Source organism: Diabrotica virgifera, chromosome 6 (assembly GCF_917563875.1).
Source record: "Diabrotica virgifera virgifera chromosome 6, PGI_DIABVI_V3a".
Taxonomy (NCBI): domain Eukaryota; kingdom Metazoa; phylum Arthropoda; class Insecta; order Coleoptera; family Chrysomelidae; genus Diabrotica; species Diabrotica virgifera.
In genome coordinates this window covers 245,687,282-245,708,027 of record NC_065448.1, presented here as the reverse complement: position 1 = coordinate 245,708,027, position 20,746 = coordinate 245,687,282, and the positions used below count along the sequence as shown (strand labels likewise).

The following is a 20,746-nucleotide window of genomic DNA, read 5'->3' as shown; positions in this document are numbered from 1 at the left end:
TAAATTATTAAATTATTAAATTATTAAATTATTAAATTATTAAATTATTAAATTATTAAATTATTAAATTATTAAATTATTAAATTATTAAATTATTAAATTATTAAATTATTAAATTATTAAATTATTAAATTATTAAATTATTAAATTATTAAATTATTAAATTATTAAATTATTAAATTATTAAATTATTAAATTATTAAATTATTAAATTATTAAATTATTAAATTATTAAATTATTAAATTATTAAATTATTAAATTATTAAATTATTAAATTATTAAATTATTAAATTATTAAATTATTAAATTATTAAATTATTAAATTATTAAATTATTAAATTATTAAATTATTAAATTATTAAATTATTAAATTATTAAATTATTAAATTATTAAATTATTAAATTATTAAATTATTAAATTATTAAATTATTAAATTATTAAATTATTAAATTATTAAATTATTAAATTATTAAATTATTAAATTATTAAATTATTAAATTATTAAATTATTAAATTATTAAATTATTAAATTATTAAATTATTAAATTATTAAATTATTAAATTATTAAATTATTAAATTATTAAATTATTAAATTATTAAATTATTAAATTATTAAATTATTAAATTATTAAATTATTAAATTATTAAATTATTAAATTATTAAATTATTAAATTATTAAATTATTAAATTATTAAATTATTAAATTATTAAATTATTAAATTATTAAATTATTAAATTATTAAATTATTAAATTATTAAATTATTAAATTATTAAATTATTAAATTATTAAATTATTAAATTATTAAATTATTAAATTATTAAATTATTAAATTATTAAATTATTAAATTATTAAATTATTAAATTATTAAATTATTAAATTATTAAATTATTAAATTATTAAATTATTAAATTATTAAATTATTAAATTATTAAATTATTAAATTATTAAATTATTAAATTATTAAATTATTAAATTATTAAATTATTAAATTATTAAATTATTAAATTATTAAATTATTAAATTATTAAATTATTAAATTATTAAATTATTAAATTATTAAATTATTAAATTATTAAATTATTAAATTATTAAATTATTAAATTATTAAATTATTAAATTATTATATTATTAAATTATTAAATTATTAAATTAAAACTGTCAAAGTGTCACTCGGGAAAAATTCAATAATTTCAGAGCTCTTGTGCAATTACTACTGATAATATTGTTGCTAGACAAGTAAATTGTCATTTTATACCGGGTGTACCAATTACACTATGTTTTTTTTCTCAAAGTTCGCTACATCCTGTGGAATATTCTAGCATTTATTTACTACTGAAATTAAAACACAACTATAGCCTCAGGTTTTCTTAACATTCTGTTTTTCGATTCATTGGCTTATGTTGGACAATAAAAAAGTTAGGTACTTTAACAACCAGCCATGTTCATCATCAATACAGGGTGTTTCTAAATAAGTGCAACAAATGTAGTAATGAAACAAAGACTTACTCACAATCATTTAATTATACTTTGACGACCGGTTTCGATATACTACATTTAATATGGACTCACATGTGCAACCCATTCAATATTTGAAGTGCAACAAACTTTAAGGAGTAATTCTGTATGAAAAATAATAAACGTTTGCTTTATAAACATATGTCCGCAAATGCTTCGTTACCGGATACCGGATGTTGAATTTTGAATGCAAATGAAATTTGGTAGGTTTTAAGGGGCAGTTGTTGCGCATTTTTTTACATAAAATTAAGAACTTTATATTCACCATTGGCGTGCATACGGATAATATTACTCGTCATATTACCTGTATGCACGCAAACGGTGATTATAAAATTCTTAATTTTATGTCAAAAATTGCGCAAAAACCACCTGTTAAAACCTACCAAATTTCATTTGCATATATAACCGGTTTTAGAGCAATAAATAAATCGTCAGTTTGTAAGAAAAAATTCAACATCCGGTATCTCGGAAACAAAGCATTTGCGAACATATGTTTATAAAGCAAACGGTTATTATTTTTTCATGTAGAATTACTCCTTAAAGTTTGTTGCACTTATTTAGAAACACCCTGTACTGATGATGGACATGGCTAGTTGTTAAAGTACCTACCTTTTTTGTTGTCGGAGAACGAACCACCACAAGTAGAAGAAAGTATAAGATAAATATATTTTTATAATACCATTGCGTAAGAAAGTTGTTAATATACTTACATTGCTAAAAGAAAAGATAAACAGCATTTGCAGTAAAATAAAAGCTATTCTCGTAGCAGGTTTTATTGCTCTTAAAACACCAACACAACTACCGTCACTACTGTTAAACTCAAAATATTGCCCAAATTTAAAAGTTGAGTATATAAGTGAGCCTACACCAAAACCTAAAACAAACAAAAGAAAGTTATACTTCTACTACATATTATGTGATTTTTAAGGCAATACCAAAAATTTAAAAAAATAAAAGAATAAAACGCACACAAACACATTGAAAAATGCCACAAAGAAAAAATGATTTCTGAACGATAATAATTGTTGGCAAAAATTTTAAATACGCATTTTCTGAAAAAATAATTATATAACAAATATATAACAATCATAAAATGCATAAAAAAATAAAAAAAATAAAAACTTGCATCGGGAATCGAACCCGTGACTTTCGGGGCGCTTTGATTCGTAATCGAAGCCTAGACTCACTCGTCCAATTCGACATTATTTGTCATGTGGAAAAATAGGGTAACTGAATGTTTTATTGTTTGACACTTGTTTTGAATATAATTAAATTATGTAGTTTAAATTTTGTGGAAGAAAATATTAAAATATAACAAAACAGTAAGAAAACAATATATTAGATGAAGATTGGTAGAACTTTTGTTGGTAATCAAATTAAGTATGTAAATCAAAGCATTACATACCTACTAGATAAATAAATCTACGCCAAAAAATCATAATTTAAAAATAAAAATCGGACCTAATTTGGGATTTCTCTCTAAAATCCCCATTCTTGAGAAAATAAATGTACAGTAGAGCGTCGATTATCCGAACGTCGATCAACCGAACGACCGCTTATTCGAACTATCGACTCCCGCGTCCCGCTCTCGAATACCGAGCAAGCGTTAGTAATTGACGCTTAAAATATCTTCAATTTTCTTCAATATTGTATCCAAAAAAATTATGTTGTTGCAAGGACTGCACTTTTTTGTTTAGTTGCTAGTTGTCATTATCAAGATATAAATAAATATGTAGGTATATAAATATGGCTTTTATTCACTTGTGGATAAATATGTATGACTATAAATATGTATCAATATATTGTAGTTCGATTATCCGAACAAATCGGTTTTCCGAACACCTATGTCCCCCAATTAGTTCGGATAATCGACGCTCTACTGTATTTCAACCTAATCCAAATGTATAATTACAATATGATTATAATAAAAACTACTTACCAAATTAGAATGAGGTTTCCTTGTCCAAAATAGTCCAAAAGTCAAAAAATATAGGTATATGAAAACTATTTAAAAAGGCAGTATAACTATTAACTAACTTTTGTTTGTTGTTTCTTTTCACACAAATTTTAAAACGCAACAACCATGAATAATCAAACTACAGCTATACCACAGCCGCCATATTGAATAATTTTTGACATGTCATTTGAACATCCAATCAGAACAAAGTTATATTGCGCATGCGCCGGGATCATAGGTTTTAACATATAAAAATTCACCCTCATATCGCCGGTAAAGAAGTATAACTTCAAAAATAATATATTGTTATGTACCTGCCTGTTTACTAACCCCGAAGTACCCAGCAGAGGGCCTGTCGCCCGTTCACTGGGGTCCGCCAAATTTATACCTGCAGACAACACCTTCGCGATCCCCTAGCGCCTGAAATTTCTAGAAAAACATCGAAGCAGGTATGGAGCGATTCTGATGTTCGAGAGAGTTCCGCATACAGATCGTTGCCACTAGAAATTGCAACTGGAGGATCCAGCATCCAGATATCCAGCTGGGTCCAGTGTCTTTTTTTACATGATGGATCCTGCAAACCGTGCTGCATCCAGCAAACCGTGCTGGATCCAGTTGAGCGGATCCGCAAAAGTGTCAAATTCGAAATAAGTTACTTCATGTTTTCATTGACCTCTTTATTCAAAGCCGTGTGTTGGCAACAATTTGCTTAGTATGCTGTACCGTTTCTACAGCCTAAAATTTTGCATCGATAAAGCGTTAATAGGCATTGATTCTGCGATAAAATTCTCTACTAGCGAGTGGTCAATAATCAATGAGTTGATCGCTACTTTTCAACCGGTGAAATTGGCTGTAGAACCTTTTTGCAGAAGAAAATTTGAAAGAAAATTCAGGACAATAGCCTTAGTGCCGAGCTATCGGAAGCACTACACAGCAGAATCGCGGGCCTCTATGAAATTACAGCTACATTAATGTACTTACAAAATCGAAAAATAGATGACGAAGGACTAAACAGTCCTGGTTATTTCCTCATGCCGAAAAAAATGCAATGCGACAAGAGATGAAAAATTTGTTAAATCATATAAATAGACAAGTGATTGTGGAACCAGTACAAGATGACATAACGGAAGTAGAAGATGGGCCGCTAATCCGGAGTCCGTGAATTTTACTTTAGAACAAGAACTTGAGATTAAACTGAAACGAGAGAGAAAAAAGTTTTATAACAAAAAAAGGGTTCTCTAAAAGATTACGCAAAGATTTTGAAAAAGAAAATGGCCGTTTATGAGACCGAATGAGCGAAAAGCGATCATTTGTCCATGGTTTATGACAATTTGATAACTTTAAAACCGACCAGCGTAGAGGCCGAAAGGACTTGCTCCGCAACAGGCTATATGTGCAGTCTTGTGCGAGGTAGATTAGGTGATTAACCAATAGAAGAAATATTGTTTTTAAGGTCTTACTTCCAAAAAACTAAATAATTCATGTTTGTGTTGTTTAGTTTAGAATGCAGACCGATTTTTATCATGAGGTCCAAAAAACGTCCTTAGTAAGCCATGGAAGACAAACATGTTACTTCACTTGTGTCAGTTCAAAATTGCCATCAATGAGATTTTCTTCAAACGAACTACTTGGCTGACAATTCTCAGCATACACAACCAAAGTTTCATTTCCATGGCTTACTGAGGACGAGTTTTTTTGGAATCTCATGATAATTGTAGCATTTCAGCCATTAAAATCGTGTTTTTATGTTGAATCTACATTTTGCTGGATCCGCGCTGGAATAAGCTGGATTCAGGCCAATCTTGCAAAAATCCAGCTGGATTGAAAATCCTAGTCGCCACCGAAAGAAAAGTTTTCGATTCAGGTCCTAGCTATATAAGAGTAATTTTGAATGGAGCGGTGTCAGTCGTTATACAAATGTCGCGAGTTATAATCTAGATGTAAAAGGGATAAAATTAATTGTACAAAGTAATTAGATATAAATTTTATGTGTTAGTGTATGTTTTAGTAATATGTTTTAGCGTGTTATAAATTATTGTAAAAAATAAATTAATTAAATAGTAAGTATGCGTAAATAAAGAATATGGTCTAAGAGCTAACAACTTTTTCGAGAAAGTATTTTAGGACAGCTGATTCTTTCATATATTATTGCCTATTCTTCCTCGAACACCGTACCGGCCATCTGGCTGCTGATACAGATTGCGTTCATTAATGCGCAGCACACCTGTTCAGGTAAATACAAAACCAGGGTGATTGATTAGTGTGATGAAGCTTAGTAGATCCGCTATAGTAATAGATAGCAATAAAAGTTAATAACAAAAATTGTAGCCAACTTTGAGCTTCACATTACAAAATTAGTTAGAATATTACAGGGTGTTCGATAACATAGTGGCAGACCAAACTTTTGTTTTTTTTTTTAATGGAACACCCCATATTTTATTTTATATTCGAAATTTTCTTAACTTCCCCATCACAAAAATATAAAGGTTTATTATGTTATACAGGGTATTTACAAAGTTATAACCAATGTTCTATGAAAATTGTAATAAGTTCAGCTCCCTGTATAAATAAAAATGAGCACAACAGCAATGGTTTACTGGTGCCATATTTTTTGTTGATTGTCAAAATTTATAAAAATGGTTAATATTGCTAATTTTCTTTATATTGAATACAGGGTGAATCAAAACGCAAGTACATTATTTTCTCAGTAATTTTAAATAGAACACCCCAATTAATAACTTGCTTTGAAAAATGAAAATATCTCGAAAACTAACAAATTTAGGCATAGGGAATATTGTACAAAAATTAAAATACGGTAATGATGCTTTTCGATAGTGATATAAAATACAGGGTGTTCCGTTTAAAATTTCTGAGAAAAGAATGTACTTGCGTTTTGACTCACCCTATATTCGATACAAGTAAAATTAGCAACATCAACAATTCTTAAAAAATTTCACAATCACCAAAAAAATATGGCACTAATAAACCATTGCTGTTGTGCTTATTTTTATTTATACAGGGAGCTGAACTTGTTATGATTTTCATAAAAAATGGGTTATAAATTTGTAAAAGCCCTATATAATATATAATATAACAAACCTTTATATTTTTGTGATGGGGAGGTTAAGAGACTTTCGAATATAAAATAAAATATAGGGTCTAAAAAAATAAATAAAATATAAATTCTATTTAAAAAAACATAAGTTTGGTCTGCCACTATGTTATCAAACACCCTATAACATTCTAACGATTTCATAATGTGAAGCTGAAAGTTGGCTACAATTTTTGTAAAATAACTTTCATTCCTATCTATTACTATAGCGGATCTACTGAGCTTGACCACACTCATCAGTCACCCTGTATATTGAATTTAAACTAAACTTACGTGCATAGAAATCGGCACACTTAAAAATTTGGTCATATTTTATGTCTAATATTTCCTAAACCTGTTGGCCGATTTAAGTGATTTTTTGAACATGTTACAGCCTGATTCCTTATCAATACCACTGTAGTAATATTGTTGCTAAAGAGGTAAACTTTCATTGTATGCCGGGTGTACCAATCAAACTGTGTTTTTTTCTAAAAGTTCGCATCACCTTGTGGAATATTCTAGCATTTATAAAATACTGAAATTAAAACCCAACTATAGCCTCAGGTTTTCTTAACATTTTGATTTTTGATTCATTCGTTTATGTTGGATAATAAAAAAGTTAGGTACTTTAACAACTAGCAACGTTCTTCATCAATACAGGGTGTTTCTAAATAAGTACGACAAACTTTAAGAGGTAATTCTGCATGAAAAAATAAGGACCGTTTGCATCATAAACGTATGTCCGCAAATGTTTCGTTTAGGAGATACGGGATGTTGAATTTTTCTTACAAACTGACGATTTATTTATTGCTTTAAAACCAGTTGAGATATGCAAATGAAATTTGGTGGGTTCTAAGACGTAGTTATTGAACATTTTTTGACATACAATTAAGAATTTAATATTCACCATTAACGCGCATAAGTGTAATATGACCGATCATATTACCCGTATACACGCTAATGGTGAATATAAAATTCTTAATTTTGTGTCAAAAAATCGGCAATAACTATCTCTCAAAACTCACCAAATTTGATTCGCATATCTTAACTGGTTTTAAAGTAATAAATAAATCGTCAGTTTGTAAGAAAAATTTCAACATCCCGTATCTCGGAAACGAAACATTTGCGGACATATGTTTATAAAGCAAACGGTCATTAATTTTTCATGCAAAATTACCCCTTAAAGTTTGTCGCAATTATTTAGAAACACCGTGTATTGATGAAGAACCTATCTAGTTGTTAAAGTACCTAACTTTTTTATTATTCAACATAAACGAATGAATCAAAAAACAAAATGTTAAGAAAACTTGAGGCTATAGTTGAGTTTTAGTATTTTATAAATGCTAGAATATTGCACAGGGTGATGCGAACTTTGAGAAAAAAACACAGTTTGATTGGTACACCCGGTATACAATGAAAGTTTACCTGTTTAGCAACAATATTATTACAGTGGTATTGCTAAAGAATCAGGCTATAACATGTTCAAAAAATCACTTAAATCGGCCAACAGGTTTAGGAAATATTAGACATCAAAAATGACCAAATTTTTAGGTGGGCCGATTTCTATGCACGTAAGTTTATTTTAGGACGAAAAATTTTTTTGTCATTACTTTTTAAACCACAGAAATGTCTGGCAACTATAGCTCATATTTCTAATAATATGCCAAAAAGTAATGACAAAAATTTTTTTTGTCTTACAATAATTAAATTTGCTATATTTACCTGTACAAGTGTGCTGCGCAGTAATGAACTCAACCTGCATCAGTAGCCAGATGACCGGTACGGTGTTCGAGGAAGCATAGGGAATAATATATTAAAGAACCAGTCTTTAAATTATTTTTTTTTCCGACGTTGCTAGCTCAATATAAATTTAGTGGTTTCGTTTAAAATAAGTTGTTCAAGAGTTAGTAATAATAAAAGTATTTTATGTAAATACCTACCTACAACTCCCATCCTAAAGTAGAAACTGCCATAACGTACATACAGTTTTTGTTTATAGCTGTCAATAGTTTCATTTGATCCATTGCTTTGGTTATTATAAGAAAAAATTTCAGTCATAAGGGATCTAGTTCTTGTATGTATCATGTACATATATGCTAAAAATGTTGTACTCCCTACATATAAATATATGTAAAATATCTGCAAAAAGTATCAATTATGTTTGGTATATTATTGTTTTGAAATCTGTATTTGAAATAAAATAACGCATAGGAAAACCAAGCTCAGCATTCGTAACAATGAAATCTTTTTTAGGAAGTCAAAATTTACCACTTAGTACCAAAATCTCTATCATCAGATGTTATGTATTTTCTACGTGATTTTACGGAGGAGAATCCTGGACAATTTCTGAAGTATCTGAAGAAAACTCAAAGTCTTCCAGATGTGGTATTACGGACGCATTTTAAGAATTTCATGGGTGGCCCGTGTGACTAATTTTGAGGTCCTACGTAGGATGGACAAAGAATGCGAGATTATTCACACAATCAAAAAGCACAAATTATGATATATTGGCCATGTATAAGGAATTAACAGAGATATGGCTTGTTGCAATTCACTCTTCAGGGTAAGTTATTTGCAAAGAGGAGACCGGTGAGAAAAAGAATATCTTGAATTCAAAGCTGCAAAATAGATCAAACAGAGCCGCAGTTTGCCTGAATGATACAATATGGAGAAATAAAAATATCGGAAAAGAAATGAAAGGCAGAATTTACACAACAGTTATCAGACCAATAATGACGTATGCGGCAGAAACACAACCCAACATAGAGAGGACAAAAAGATTGCTCGAAACAGCGGAGATGAAAACCCTTCGAAAAATCGATGGTAAGACTTTATGGGACAGAGCTAGAAGTACAGATATACCATGGAGATGCAAGGTGGACAACATTAATAACTGGGTAAGAAACAGAAGAATAGACCGGAATGACCACATAAGCCGAATGACAACAAAAAGAGTAGTAATAACAGCGAGAGACGATTCCCCAATAGAAAGAGAATCAGCTAGAATACCACGAAAACGATGGAATGACAACTTACTAGAGGCATATTGAAAAAACAGACAGAATTATGTCTGTTCAAAAAGAAGAAGAAGAGAAAAAGAACATTTTCTAGTTTGTTAATACTCACATCGTGCTGGATATTTCCTTCAGTAGTTATGGATCTGGTTATTGAAAATGCTATTCCAATTATGACCAAAATTTTTGAGTAAAATGCAGATGATATGTATGTTAATTCTTCGCTGAAAACATTAATGGTAAACTAAAATTATATGCTTATACTATATATAGTTATACAGGGTGCGTCACTACTGCGAGGAAATCCGATTACTTATTAGTCATAAAAGATATGAAAATCGAAAATTAATTATTTATTTTCCTTGGGGATTTTATATAAAAAAAAATTGTACAATGTATAGATAGGACCAATAGTCCGTTCTTTAACGGTAAAATATTGCAAAACCTCTAAATTTTAAAGAACCGCTTGGATTGACATGAAATTTTGTATTCACATAGCTAACAAGTCAAAGAAAAAAAGTGATATTGTGCCGATATGTGCTTTTGCCCTGGGGGTGGTTTCACCCCTCTTGAGGGTGAAAAAATATTCGTCCAAAGAAAGTCAGGAAATGGATAAACTGGCTAATTTTAAGTAACTTTTGTTCTATAGAGTTTTTTTAATAAGTCAATACTTTTCAGTTATTTGGCAGTGAATATGTTCATTTTTTCAACAAAATAACCACGCTTTTAGACGGTTTTTTGTAAATAACTCAAATAGTAAGTATTTTGTCGAAAAAACATTCTTAGCAAAAATATAGCCTGTAAAAAATTTTAAAAAATGGTGTATATATCACGTCCCTAAACCTAGTAGAAGCAGAGTTATAGCTAATGAAAAATAGGTTCATATTCGTCAAATTCCAAATGGAATACTTTAACGTGAAATAACCAAAAATTAAGCACATTTCGGGGAAAACTCATTACAACCTATTTAAAGTGTATTAAAAAAGCTTCATTTTTGTTTTATAAAAAAAATTTCTAGCGTCAAAATTAAACAAGTTACGCTCAAAATAAAGTTAGTCCCTTTTGGTTTTGGTAAAAAAATCGAGAAAATCACCCCCTAATTCGTATCTTAAATGAACTTAATCTTAACAACTTCACAAGTTTGTTGACTTTTGTATATATTGTTTATATGATCTGTAAGTTTCGTCGGTTCAAAGTTCTTATTATTGAAAAGGCTGTAGTTAAAAGGGGTTGAACGAGTCACTGATCACGAATGTATGCAAATTTAGAAACACCAAATCTTAATCAATTTTTGTCTAACAGAAAAACAAAAGACTTTTTTTATTTTTCGAGATTTTTGGTATCTCTAACAATTTTTAAGTTATTTTGAAAAAAAAACATATTTTTCAAAATTTAAATTTTTAAAAATTTTATTTTGAAACCAAATTTTTTAAAAAATAAGCACTTTGAATCGATGAAACTTACAGATCATATAAACAAACATAAGTAAAATAATTTGTGGAGCGGTAACGATTAATTTCATTTAAGTTGCTAATTAGGGGGTGGTGTTCCCGATTTTTTTTTTTTTGCAAAAATAAAAGGGACTAACTTTATTTTGAGCGTAACTTGCTTAAATTTAATGCTAGAAGCTTCTTGTAAAAACAGAGATGGAGCCATTTTTAAACACTTTAAAAAAGTTTTAATGGGTTTTCCCCAAAAGTGCTTAATTTTTTGGATATTTCACGTCGAAATGTTCTATTTGAAATTTGGTGAATATGAATCTATTTTTCATTTCAGGCTATAACTCTGGTTCTACGAGAGACAGAGACCTAACACGTACACCATTTTTTTTACTTTTTTGTATGCTATATTTTTGCTAAGAACATTTTTTTCGACAAAATACTTACTTTTTGAGTTATTTGCGAAAAACCGTCTAAAGATGTGGTTATTTTGTTGAAAAATGAACATATTCACTCGCAAATAACTCGAAAAGTGTTGACTTGGCGAAAAAGCTCTATAGTACAAAAGTTACTTAAAATTAGTCAGTTTACCCATTTCCGGACTTACTTTGGACATATATTTTTTCACCCCCGAGAGAGGGTGAAAGTCACTCCCAGGGCAAAAGCACACATCGGCACAATATAACTTTTTTTCTTTGACATGTAAGCTATACGTATGCCAAATTTCATGTCAATCCAAGCGGTTCTTTAAAAATTAGAGCAAAAACCGTGAAAGAATGGACTACAACCTTTGAAAATATTTTAAATCTAGCAAAATGTGGAAAACAATCAATTCAACGAAAAGTTTCAAACGAAAATATTCAATTAAAAAAAAACATGTTAGTTTTATATTCTAAGACTCTTCTCGATCATCTCGTCTTTGCAATCTAAGTTTGGCACTGTTGTATGACACAGGTTAAAAGATAAATAACCAGTAATAAAATATTGCTAGACAGGCTCTACAATACAATTCTTAAGGCAAAAGAAGAAAGGAAAGACCATCTTATACGTGGAAAAGAACATTAGAGAAAGAAAATCTGCAGTCTTATAAATTGTAAAAATCGCAGATTAAGGCTGTACCAGAAAGAACTTTCAACGCGAAAAGTCTCAGACTTAAATAACTATTTACCATTTTAATTTTATTATAATTGTGAATTCTGCATCTGAGACTCTTCAATTTGGTAAGAGATGTCGCTGGATTGCGTCCCAATGGGAATTTGAATGATCTTTCAAATTTCCCTTAAATTGATGGTTGAGCTGTTTTTCAATTCAGAGGAGTGCACGCTAGCGCTGTTGATAAATCCTGAAATGGTGGAATCAGCTGTCCAGCGATTGTGCATCCCTCTGAATCAAAAACAAGCAAAACCATCTATTTACTTTTCTATATTTACTCAGATTTGAGTACTAGAAAGTTCCTCTTCTGTCCTTTTCCGAGACGAATGAAAACGGAATGTGATTGCAAGGAATCCTTTTTGTTTTCTATATTCGTCGTCTGCGGTCTTATAAATTGTAAAAGTCGCAGATTAAGGATGAACCAGATTTATTTATTTAGCGTATGGCTCTATCACAGTTCTTGTATAAAAATAAAGATCAAAATACATTAAAAAATAATAATAATTAATTTTTATAAACGAAAATTTAGTTGATAAATGATACTGCCGATTTTCACAGTTACCTCGTGGGTGTTGTTCTTGGTAGCAGTAGAAATCAAGGCTGCATTTTCTATGTCTGTACGTACGTAAGTTGCTATACCGTAGGCTCTGTCGTAGGTAGCACCCAGTAGATCATAGACGGGGATTTTTCCTCTTGAGCTCAATTGAAATTCGTTTTCTGTATGCGTTTCTTGTAATGCGACCAGATCAATATCGTTATCTTTTAATAGTTTGTGTAGAATTTGACATTTGGCTCTACTTATACCTTCTATATTTAATTGGCAAACTGTTACATTGGGTCCAATTTCTTTTGTAGATTCTTCTTTGGAAACTCCATTCAATAACTGTGTCATCTTTAAGGCTATGGGTACATAATTCGCAAATATTTTACGTGTATCCCTACTTTTTCTGTCTTTACACGGCAAATTACCTGTAGTAAAATTCACACTGGTATGGATATGTAAACATTACTAGAATGTCATTCTACTTGAAAATGTCATCATTAATTTAAAGAGATGGGTTTTGAATGTTCTTGGATAACTGTTATTTTTATAATTGCAAATTATTAATTCAGTTAATAAATGTGATAATTTTTTCACTAACTCTGTATTCAGTGACTGTAATAATTTATTTGTACAACAAAGACTAACACTCAATCGAGAAAAGGGGAAAAGTGTTTAAGTGATTTTTTAATAATATATTGTTATGGAACGCTTACAATTTTGCACATCTTTAACAACAAAACACTTGGATCACAGAATATATTATCCTGATGTATTCTCTGCTTGGATCTTCCACAAATAATACACAATAAATAACTTTTTATTAAGTTCACGTCTTAAATCAATTATTTATCAAATACACTATATATCAATAATATTTAATCAATAACTCAACATATTCCCGATGCAATGTCAAATATTAAAAATTGTCACCGATTGTCAGTGTCTGACTGACAATATATGCTGACAATATTATATTCGGCTGAGTGCGTTGTAAGACAAAGATAGATTTGGAAAATATTACCACGGCATTACGTTCATTTTTTTTAAATCCTGAAAAAACCAATAAATATTTTTGAAAAATTTATACGCAGCAGAATGAAAGACTAAATTATTACCGAGGGCCGAAAGTCCCTTAGAATAAATAAAAATTTTATTTTGAATGATATATTTGAAATTAAAAATCACACTAAATTTTCTCTTAGTTTTTTCACCCCTGTAACTTATTAAAATAAACATTATAGAAGTTCTCAGGGACTTTCGGCCCTCGCTAATAACGTAGTCTTTCATTCTGCGTTTAAATTTTTCAAAAATACTTATTAGGTTTCTCAGGATTCGAAAAAAATGAATCCCCATTTGAATAGCATTGCAGCCGAAAATACGTACCGATCCTCTTAATAATTATTCTAAAATAACTGTGATATCTGCCAGGAGATATCATAATTGTCAAAATCAAACTTTTCAAAATCGTTTAAAATAATTATAATTTTTTTCTATTTATATCTTATTTATACATATTTTTATACATTCAAAGGGGGTGTAATGCTAGTTCGCATCCGCAGGTAATACTGCACGTGCACCCTGGATAAAATAAAGAGCTAGCACAAGAGACGCCAGACAATCTTTCCTAAAGATGTACCAGAAAAAACTTTCAACACGAAAAGTCTCAGATTTAATAACTATTTACCATTTTAATTTTATTATAATGTTGAATTCTGCATATGCATTCAATTTGTTAGAAAGAAAATAGTTTAACATGGAACGGTGCAAAAAAATATATCAAAAAACAGAAGAGAATGGAGAAAACTAGTAAACATAATTGGACGAGGACTCAACAGATGATGCGTGGGAGTAGCAACCTCACTATCATACATTATGCTACTGAAACAGCGCAAAGTGCCCTTTGCTTCACTTGGAGATGTATGATTATGATGACCTCTTACATCAAATGATTAATTGGACTTCCTCGTATTAATGCTGCACCCTATATATGTATCTGAAACAATTTTGTTTTGTTTTCTGTTTGTTAATTAATTTTGGTTTTTATACTTTTTTGAAAATAGCTTTTTATATGACTTTATATTCTGTAAAAAGTAATATCCTACAAGGAAAAAGGTACTTATTTGTAAATTGAGAATAGCCTAATTATTGATTTATATCCCACAAAATCAGAAACTGGGACGAACCCCATATAATGAAGAGATTATCTCTTTGTACTCACTCCTCCAATTGTCTCCCTTTCTTTTCCTTTTGAGGCTTGTGCCTCGTTTCTGGTAAATACTCAATGTCGAGCGCCGGCAGTGAATGATGTAGCCTTTCTCTGGAATATTAAAAACTAAAGAGAGACAGATAAAGCGGTAGAGTAAGTTCCATGAGATTTCGGTCCGGTTCACCGACAAATTTTGTTTAGGATTGATGTGTAAATGGGGATTTATCTTTTAAGTTATTTACGCATTTTTAATCATGTTTTCGTTGCATAATTTTGTAACATAATTTAATTTTATACAGGTTGTTTAGGCGAGGAAATGAACTGATAAACATACCAAATTTTTGTAGTACGATAAATCTCAATAAAACTTGTTGCATTCGACTCGTAAGAGCCTTAGGAACAAAAATGATGATGATGATGACGAAATGAAAATTGTATTATTGAACAAGAAAAATGCAATTGAAAAGGTAGAAGTAGAATAAAAGGCAAAAATAAAATAATAGATATTATAAATTATGTATTGTAAAGAACGGAAATGCTTATGCTAATGAAGCTTAAAATAGGACAAAACCTCGCAATTTTTACAGAATGGATCGATTTGCTTGAAAATTTGAGAATAAGTAGTAGATAGTCCAAGAATCAAAATCTGTATGATGCCGAAAGGCGCTTTTAAAAAATTTATAAACTTGATAAAAGAAAGTTTGCTTAGAATTTACTCCTCTATCTAATTATGGGGTTATTTTTAATAAAATAGTGTTCACCCATGAGAAGGGGTAACATCCACCCCCAGGATAAAAGCGCAAGTTGGTACCACATCATTTTTGTTTCTTGAGGTATCCTCTAACTACTTACCAATTTTCATGAAAATTGGTAAAAATTGATGGAGGTTCAACGAAATCAGGGGTGAAAACCTTCAGTGACTGCCTTTTTGGAAATATTTATAAAAGATTAATTTTTTTCATGACTGTCGATTTGCTAATTTTCTGATTTTTGGTTGCTATAAGGTTTAAAAAATTAATAAAAATTATAAATCGTGCACATAACTCTAAAGAAATATTTATTTTACTTAATTAAACGAGATTGCTTGAGCCAGAATGCTGAAATCTGCATTTTTATCATTTAAAAAAAAGTGGATTTCACCCCTAAAATGCAGAAAGGGCAACTTGGTGTCATATCACTTTTGTTTTTTGAAGTATCCTCTAACTAATCAACAATTTTCATGAAAATCGATGAAGGTTCAAAGAAATCGTGGGTGAAACATTCAGTGACTACACTTTCAGAAATATAGAAGAATAAGGTTTTCGTGATTTTTGACTTGTTAATTTTGGGATTTTTGGTTGCTATAAAGTTTGAAAAATTAAAAAAAAAATGTAATTTATGCACATAAATATAAAAAAAATATTTATTTTTCTTAATTAAACGAGATTACTTGCGCCATAATGCGGAAATCTGCATTTTTTACAATTTAAAAAGTAGGGGTGTATTACACCCCTAAAATGCAAAACCGCAAGTTGATGCTATATATCCTTTATTTCTTGAGGTATCCTATAACTACTTACCGATTTTCATGAAAATCGATGAAGGTTCAACAAAATAGGAAGTGAAAACTTACAGTGACTGCACTTTCAGAAATCTAAAAAATAATTTTTAAAACAGGGGTGTATTTCACCCCTAAAATGCAAAAAGCTCAAGTTGGCACTATGTCACCTTTGTTCCTTGAGGTATCCTTTAACCACTCACCAATTTTTATGAAAATCGATGGAGGTTCAACGAAATCTGAGGTAATAACTCATATCCACCTTCATTGACTCCACTAATATGTCTATCTTTATTTGTTGCTTAGAAAATTGCAAAATAAGTCACAAATTTTGAGATTTTATAAATTTTCATAACTTATGTAAAAATTAAGTTAGAATCTTCTTATTACAAGGAATGCTGAGACTTCTTGTGCTGGGACTATATTTTAAATTTCAAAGCAATTGGTCGAATAGTTTAAAATTTATTTAATTTTTTTATCCCAAATTAGTTTTTTGCAACTAATAACTACAAGTCAGAAAATTATGAGGTTAGAATAATACTTCGGACCGTTTATGAAAGAAGAACATTTATACTATTAACTTAATTAAAAAAAAATGACAAAAAGTAATTTTAAACACGGTAAAATTATTTTCGAAAAACATGTCGATTTGTTGCTTACTTATAAACAATTAGAATAACTTTTTAACCGTTACCCGTAGAAAAAAATTTTTCTTTATATTTAGAAAGACTGAATTTTTATACATATTTAAAGAGAAAAAACATTTATAGCCCCCCCTTTTTTAATTCACATATTCTTGCAAAATAATTTTGCAATATTTAGAATTATTTTTGTCATTTTTTTAATTAAAATATTATTGTAAATATTCTTCTTTCATAAACTATCCAAAGTATTATTGTAACTTCATCTACGATTTAAGCACTAGAAGTCTCAGTATTCCGTCTAATAAGAAGGTTCTAAATTAATTTTTACATAAGTTATGAATATTTATAAAAACTAAAAATTTATTATTTATTTTGCAATTACCTAAGCAACCAATAAGGACAGACATATTCAACGAACGCCATATTGAAGTTTTTTATACGATTTATGAGTTTCTTGCTCTCAAATGTGTTTAAAATGCTTAACTTTTTGGTAATAGATGAAAAAGGGAAAATTTACCGTGTTTGATCTTCATTTGTTTATAAATATGTATATCATCAAAATAGGCTGCAGGAAACATATAGGTTAATATTATAGATGTCCATACTACTTAAAAAATTTGGTTTCGGCCTGGAGGGGGTTGTGTCACCAACAGGATATTTTTTTCCTTATTTCTCTGAACTATAAGCAGATCAAGCATCTGGGACGATCCTAATAACAGACTAGAGATTACAGGAAAACTATTCCAGGCACAAACAAATGATTCGTCGACAATAAAAAAATATCAAGGAAAACGAAGATGACAATGTATGAAACAATCTATACAGCCAACACTGGAGTAAGAAGCATAAGACTGAATCTTAAAAAGACCAAACCAGAAAAGGATACAAGTAGCAGAGGTGCAGCAAACAGACTCAGAAATGAAGAAATAAAAAACAGACTTAGCATGTTTCGATCATTTAACACAAATGGACAGAAGTAGGCAAACGAAAAGAATGTGGGAAGCTAAACCAATAGGAAAAATCAAAAGAACCAGATCAATAAAAAAATGGAACAATGATATAGCAAGTAGATATATTTCAAAATAAGGGCAATACAAATGGCTTTTAAGAAGCAGTACAAATGGCTAATTACAGGAAAGAATGGAGAAAATTCATCAAAGGCTAGATAGACCAGGGCGCATCTGTAAAAATATTAGTGCATTTGGATGTTGAGAGGTGACTCATATTTTTTTGCAGAAATTGCTTGAAAATAACTCATATAATAATATTTGAGTTATCCTCCCACTCAAAACGTTCCGGAACATTGTTTAAATAATTAAAATGTCAAAAAATGAAAGAAAAATCAGATTTTTTATTCGTTTTTTTATTATAATTTTAAAAGTATTCATTTTCGAGAAAAATTGTATTGACATAAAAGTTGCGTAATTAAATTTCCTATAACATAGGATTAGCTAAAAATTTTAAAAATTGTCACCCTTGTTGCAAAATAGCAATAATTGCAAAAAACATAAAAAAACAAATATTTGCATTTTACGTTTTTAAATCATTTATTTTACACTTGGTACCTTCATATTTCGCTCGAAAGAATTTTATGATATAATAAAACAATATTGTAAATTTCATTAAGATCGGTTCAAAAGATTTTGCACAATTAATTTTGCAATCCAGCTTTCGCAAAAAAAAATCATTTTTTCAAAATGTTGCAGGACTAAAAATGAAGCAGACAGCGAGTTGAATTTTTTTCTACATAATATACAAGAATACTGTGCCTTCCATTTAAAATTTGCAAAATTAAAACCGGTTAACTACCACGACGTCAGGAATTTTTTGAAATAAACATTAATTTTTGGTGCTACGCGCAGGACAGCGGATACGTTTGCTCTGATTGGGCATTCCAATGACCTTTGATAATAATTGATAAATTTAAATTTTTAGTACATTTCGATATAAATAAATAAATTTGTTTATTGCAAAATAAAAACACATACTCTGTGCTTTGAAATAACATTCTTTTTAGCAAAACCTTTCTTTATTCATATATTTTAACTTAGAGAATAAAAGTTTATTATTTTGAAACCTACGCAATTGTTTAAACAATATTTCACAAACAATAATCAATATCAAATTAGTTTGCTTTTTGCGAAATTAAAATATTAAAATACAACAAAATATAGAGTAAGAAAATAATATATTAGATAAAGATTGGAAGATATTTTGGTGGAAATCAACTTGTGTGAATCGAACACCGCTGTCCTGCGCGTAGCACCAAAAATTAATGTTTATTTAAAAAAATCCTGACGCCGTCGTAGTTAACCGATTTTAATTTTGCAAATTGCAAATGGAAGGAACAGTATTCTTCTATATATAGAAAAAAATTCAACTTGCTGTCTGCTTTATTTTAAATCCTGAAACATTTTGAAAAAATTAATTTTTTTTGCGAAAGCTGGATTGCAAAATTTAATTTGCAAAATCTATTGAAGCGATCTTACTAAGAATTTACACTATTGTTTTACTATCATAAAGTTTTTCTGGGTAAAATATGAAGCTCCTAAGTGTAGCATAAATGGTTGAAAAACGTAAAATTCGAGTACATGTTTTTATGGTTTTCTCGCAATTATGGCTATTTTGCAAAAAGGGTGACAATTTATAAAACTTTTAACTAATCCGATATGGTAGGAAATTTAATTACGCAACTTTTATATAGGTGGAACTTTTCTTGGAAGAGAAAAAAACTTTTTATAATCAAAAGTTATAATCAAAAAACGAAGAAAAAAACCGAATTTTTCCTTCATTTTTTGACATTTTGAATATTTAAACAATGTTCCGGACATTTTTGAGTGGAAGGATAACTCAATTATTATTATATGAGTTAATCCCAAGCAATTTCTGCAAAAAAATATGAGTCACCTCTCAACGTCCATCTCAAAGCGGATGCGCCCTGGACTAAGAAGCACCTCTATTGACACCTACGGTATGAAAAGAATGATATATATGTATGTATGTTTATAGAGACAGTAGGATACATTATAATTATCCCATTGCTTTTAATGCAAGATGATTACTTACTTATGTAAATGATAAAACGTCAAAATCGGTTATTATTACTTATCACTACGTATTATGCAATTAACACATAATATGCATACTTTGGATTGCACAACGTTTTATTTTTACTGAGAATCAAAGAAGCACTACACGGAACAAATCATCTCATGGAACCCACTAATATTAAAAAATTTGCTGATGACTCGGTTACCTGTTGTTATCCATGCCGCTATATCCTTATTACTGGGCTAAAGATAGTAATAAATGTTTGATGCTATTGATAAAATCGTACTTAATCGATAAATATTTAAGCAAACACTAGCTTTACGTAGATACTTAAAAAAGTTTGTTCGATGAACATATATAAAAAACGAAATGTAATAAATTGGGAACCTGTATTGTGCTAGAATTTGTATGGTTTGAAATAGAAATATTTTGGCAATAAAAAGGGGAAAATGTTTGTGGGTATGTGTGTATGTGTGTGAAAACGTTACATCGATCTGAATTTTTTTTCTATGTTTCAAGAGTGGGTCGGGGCCGATTCAGAACAGGTGTATTTTGTGACTTTTGATCATCCATAAGCCAGCTATAGGAC

At 29.4% G+C, this 20,746-nt stretch overlaps 1 protein-coding gene across 2 annotated transcripts in view; it reads right to left on the bottom strand.

Moving 5' to 3' along the window:
* Positions 1 to 20,468, bottom strand: part of LOC126887484 (proton channel OtopLc-like) — a 48,010-nt gene extending 27,542 nt beyond the window's left edge. The window contains exons 1-5 of one of the 2 annotated variants that reach the window (XM_050655051.1): positions 20,363 to 20,468; positions 14,938 to 15,036; positions 9,697 to 9,808; positions 8,511 to 8,709; positions 2,233 to 2,396 (exon numbers count right to left, since the gene is read on the bottom strand). In XM_050655051.1, coding sequence (XP_050511008.1) covers positions 2,233 to 2,396; positions 8,511 to 8,709; positions 9,697 to 9,808; positions 14,938 to 15,036; positions 20,363 to 20,376 — 588 coding nt within the window. In that variant the 5' untranslated portion in view covers positions 20,377 to 20,468. The remainder of the gene's footprint in view (positions 1 to 2,232; positions 2,397 to 8,510; positions 8,710 to 9,696; positions 9,809 to 14,937; positions 15,037 to 20,362) is intronic. The other variant, XM_050655052.1, reaches the window with a different exon arrangement.
* Between the last annotated feature and the right edge of the window lie 278 nt (positions 20,469 to 20,746).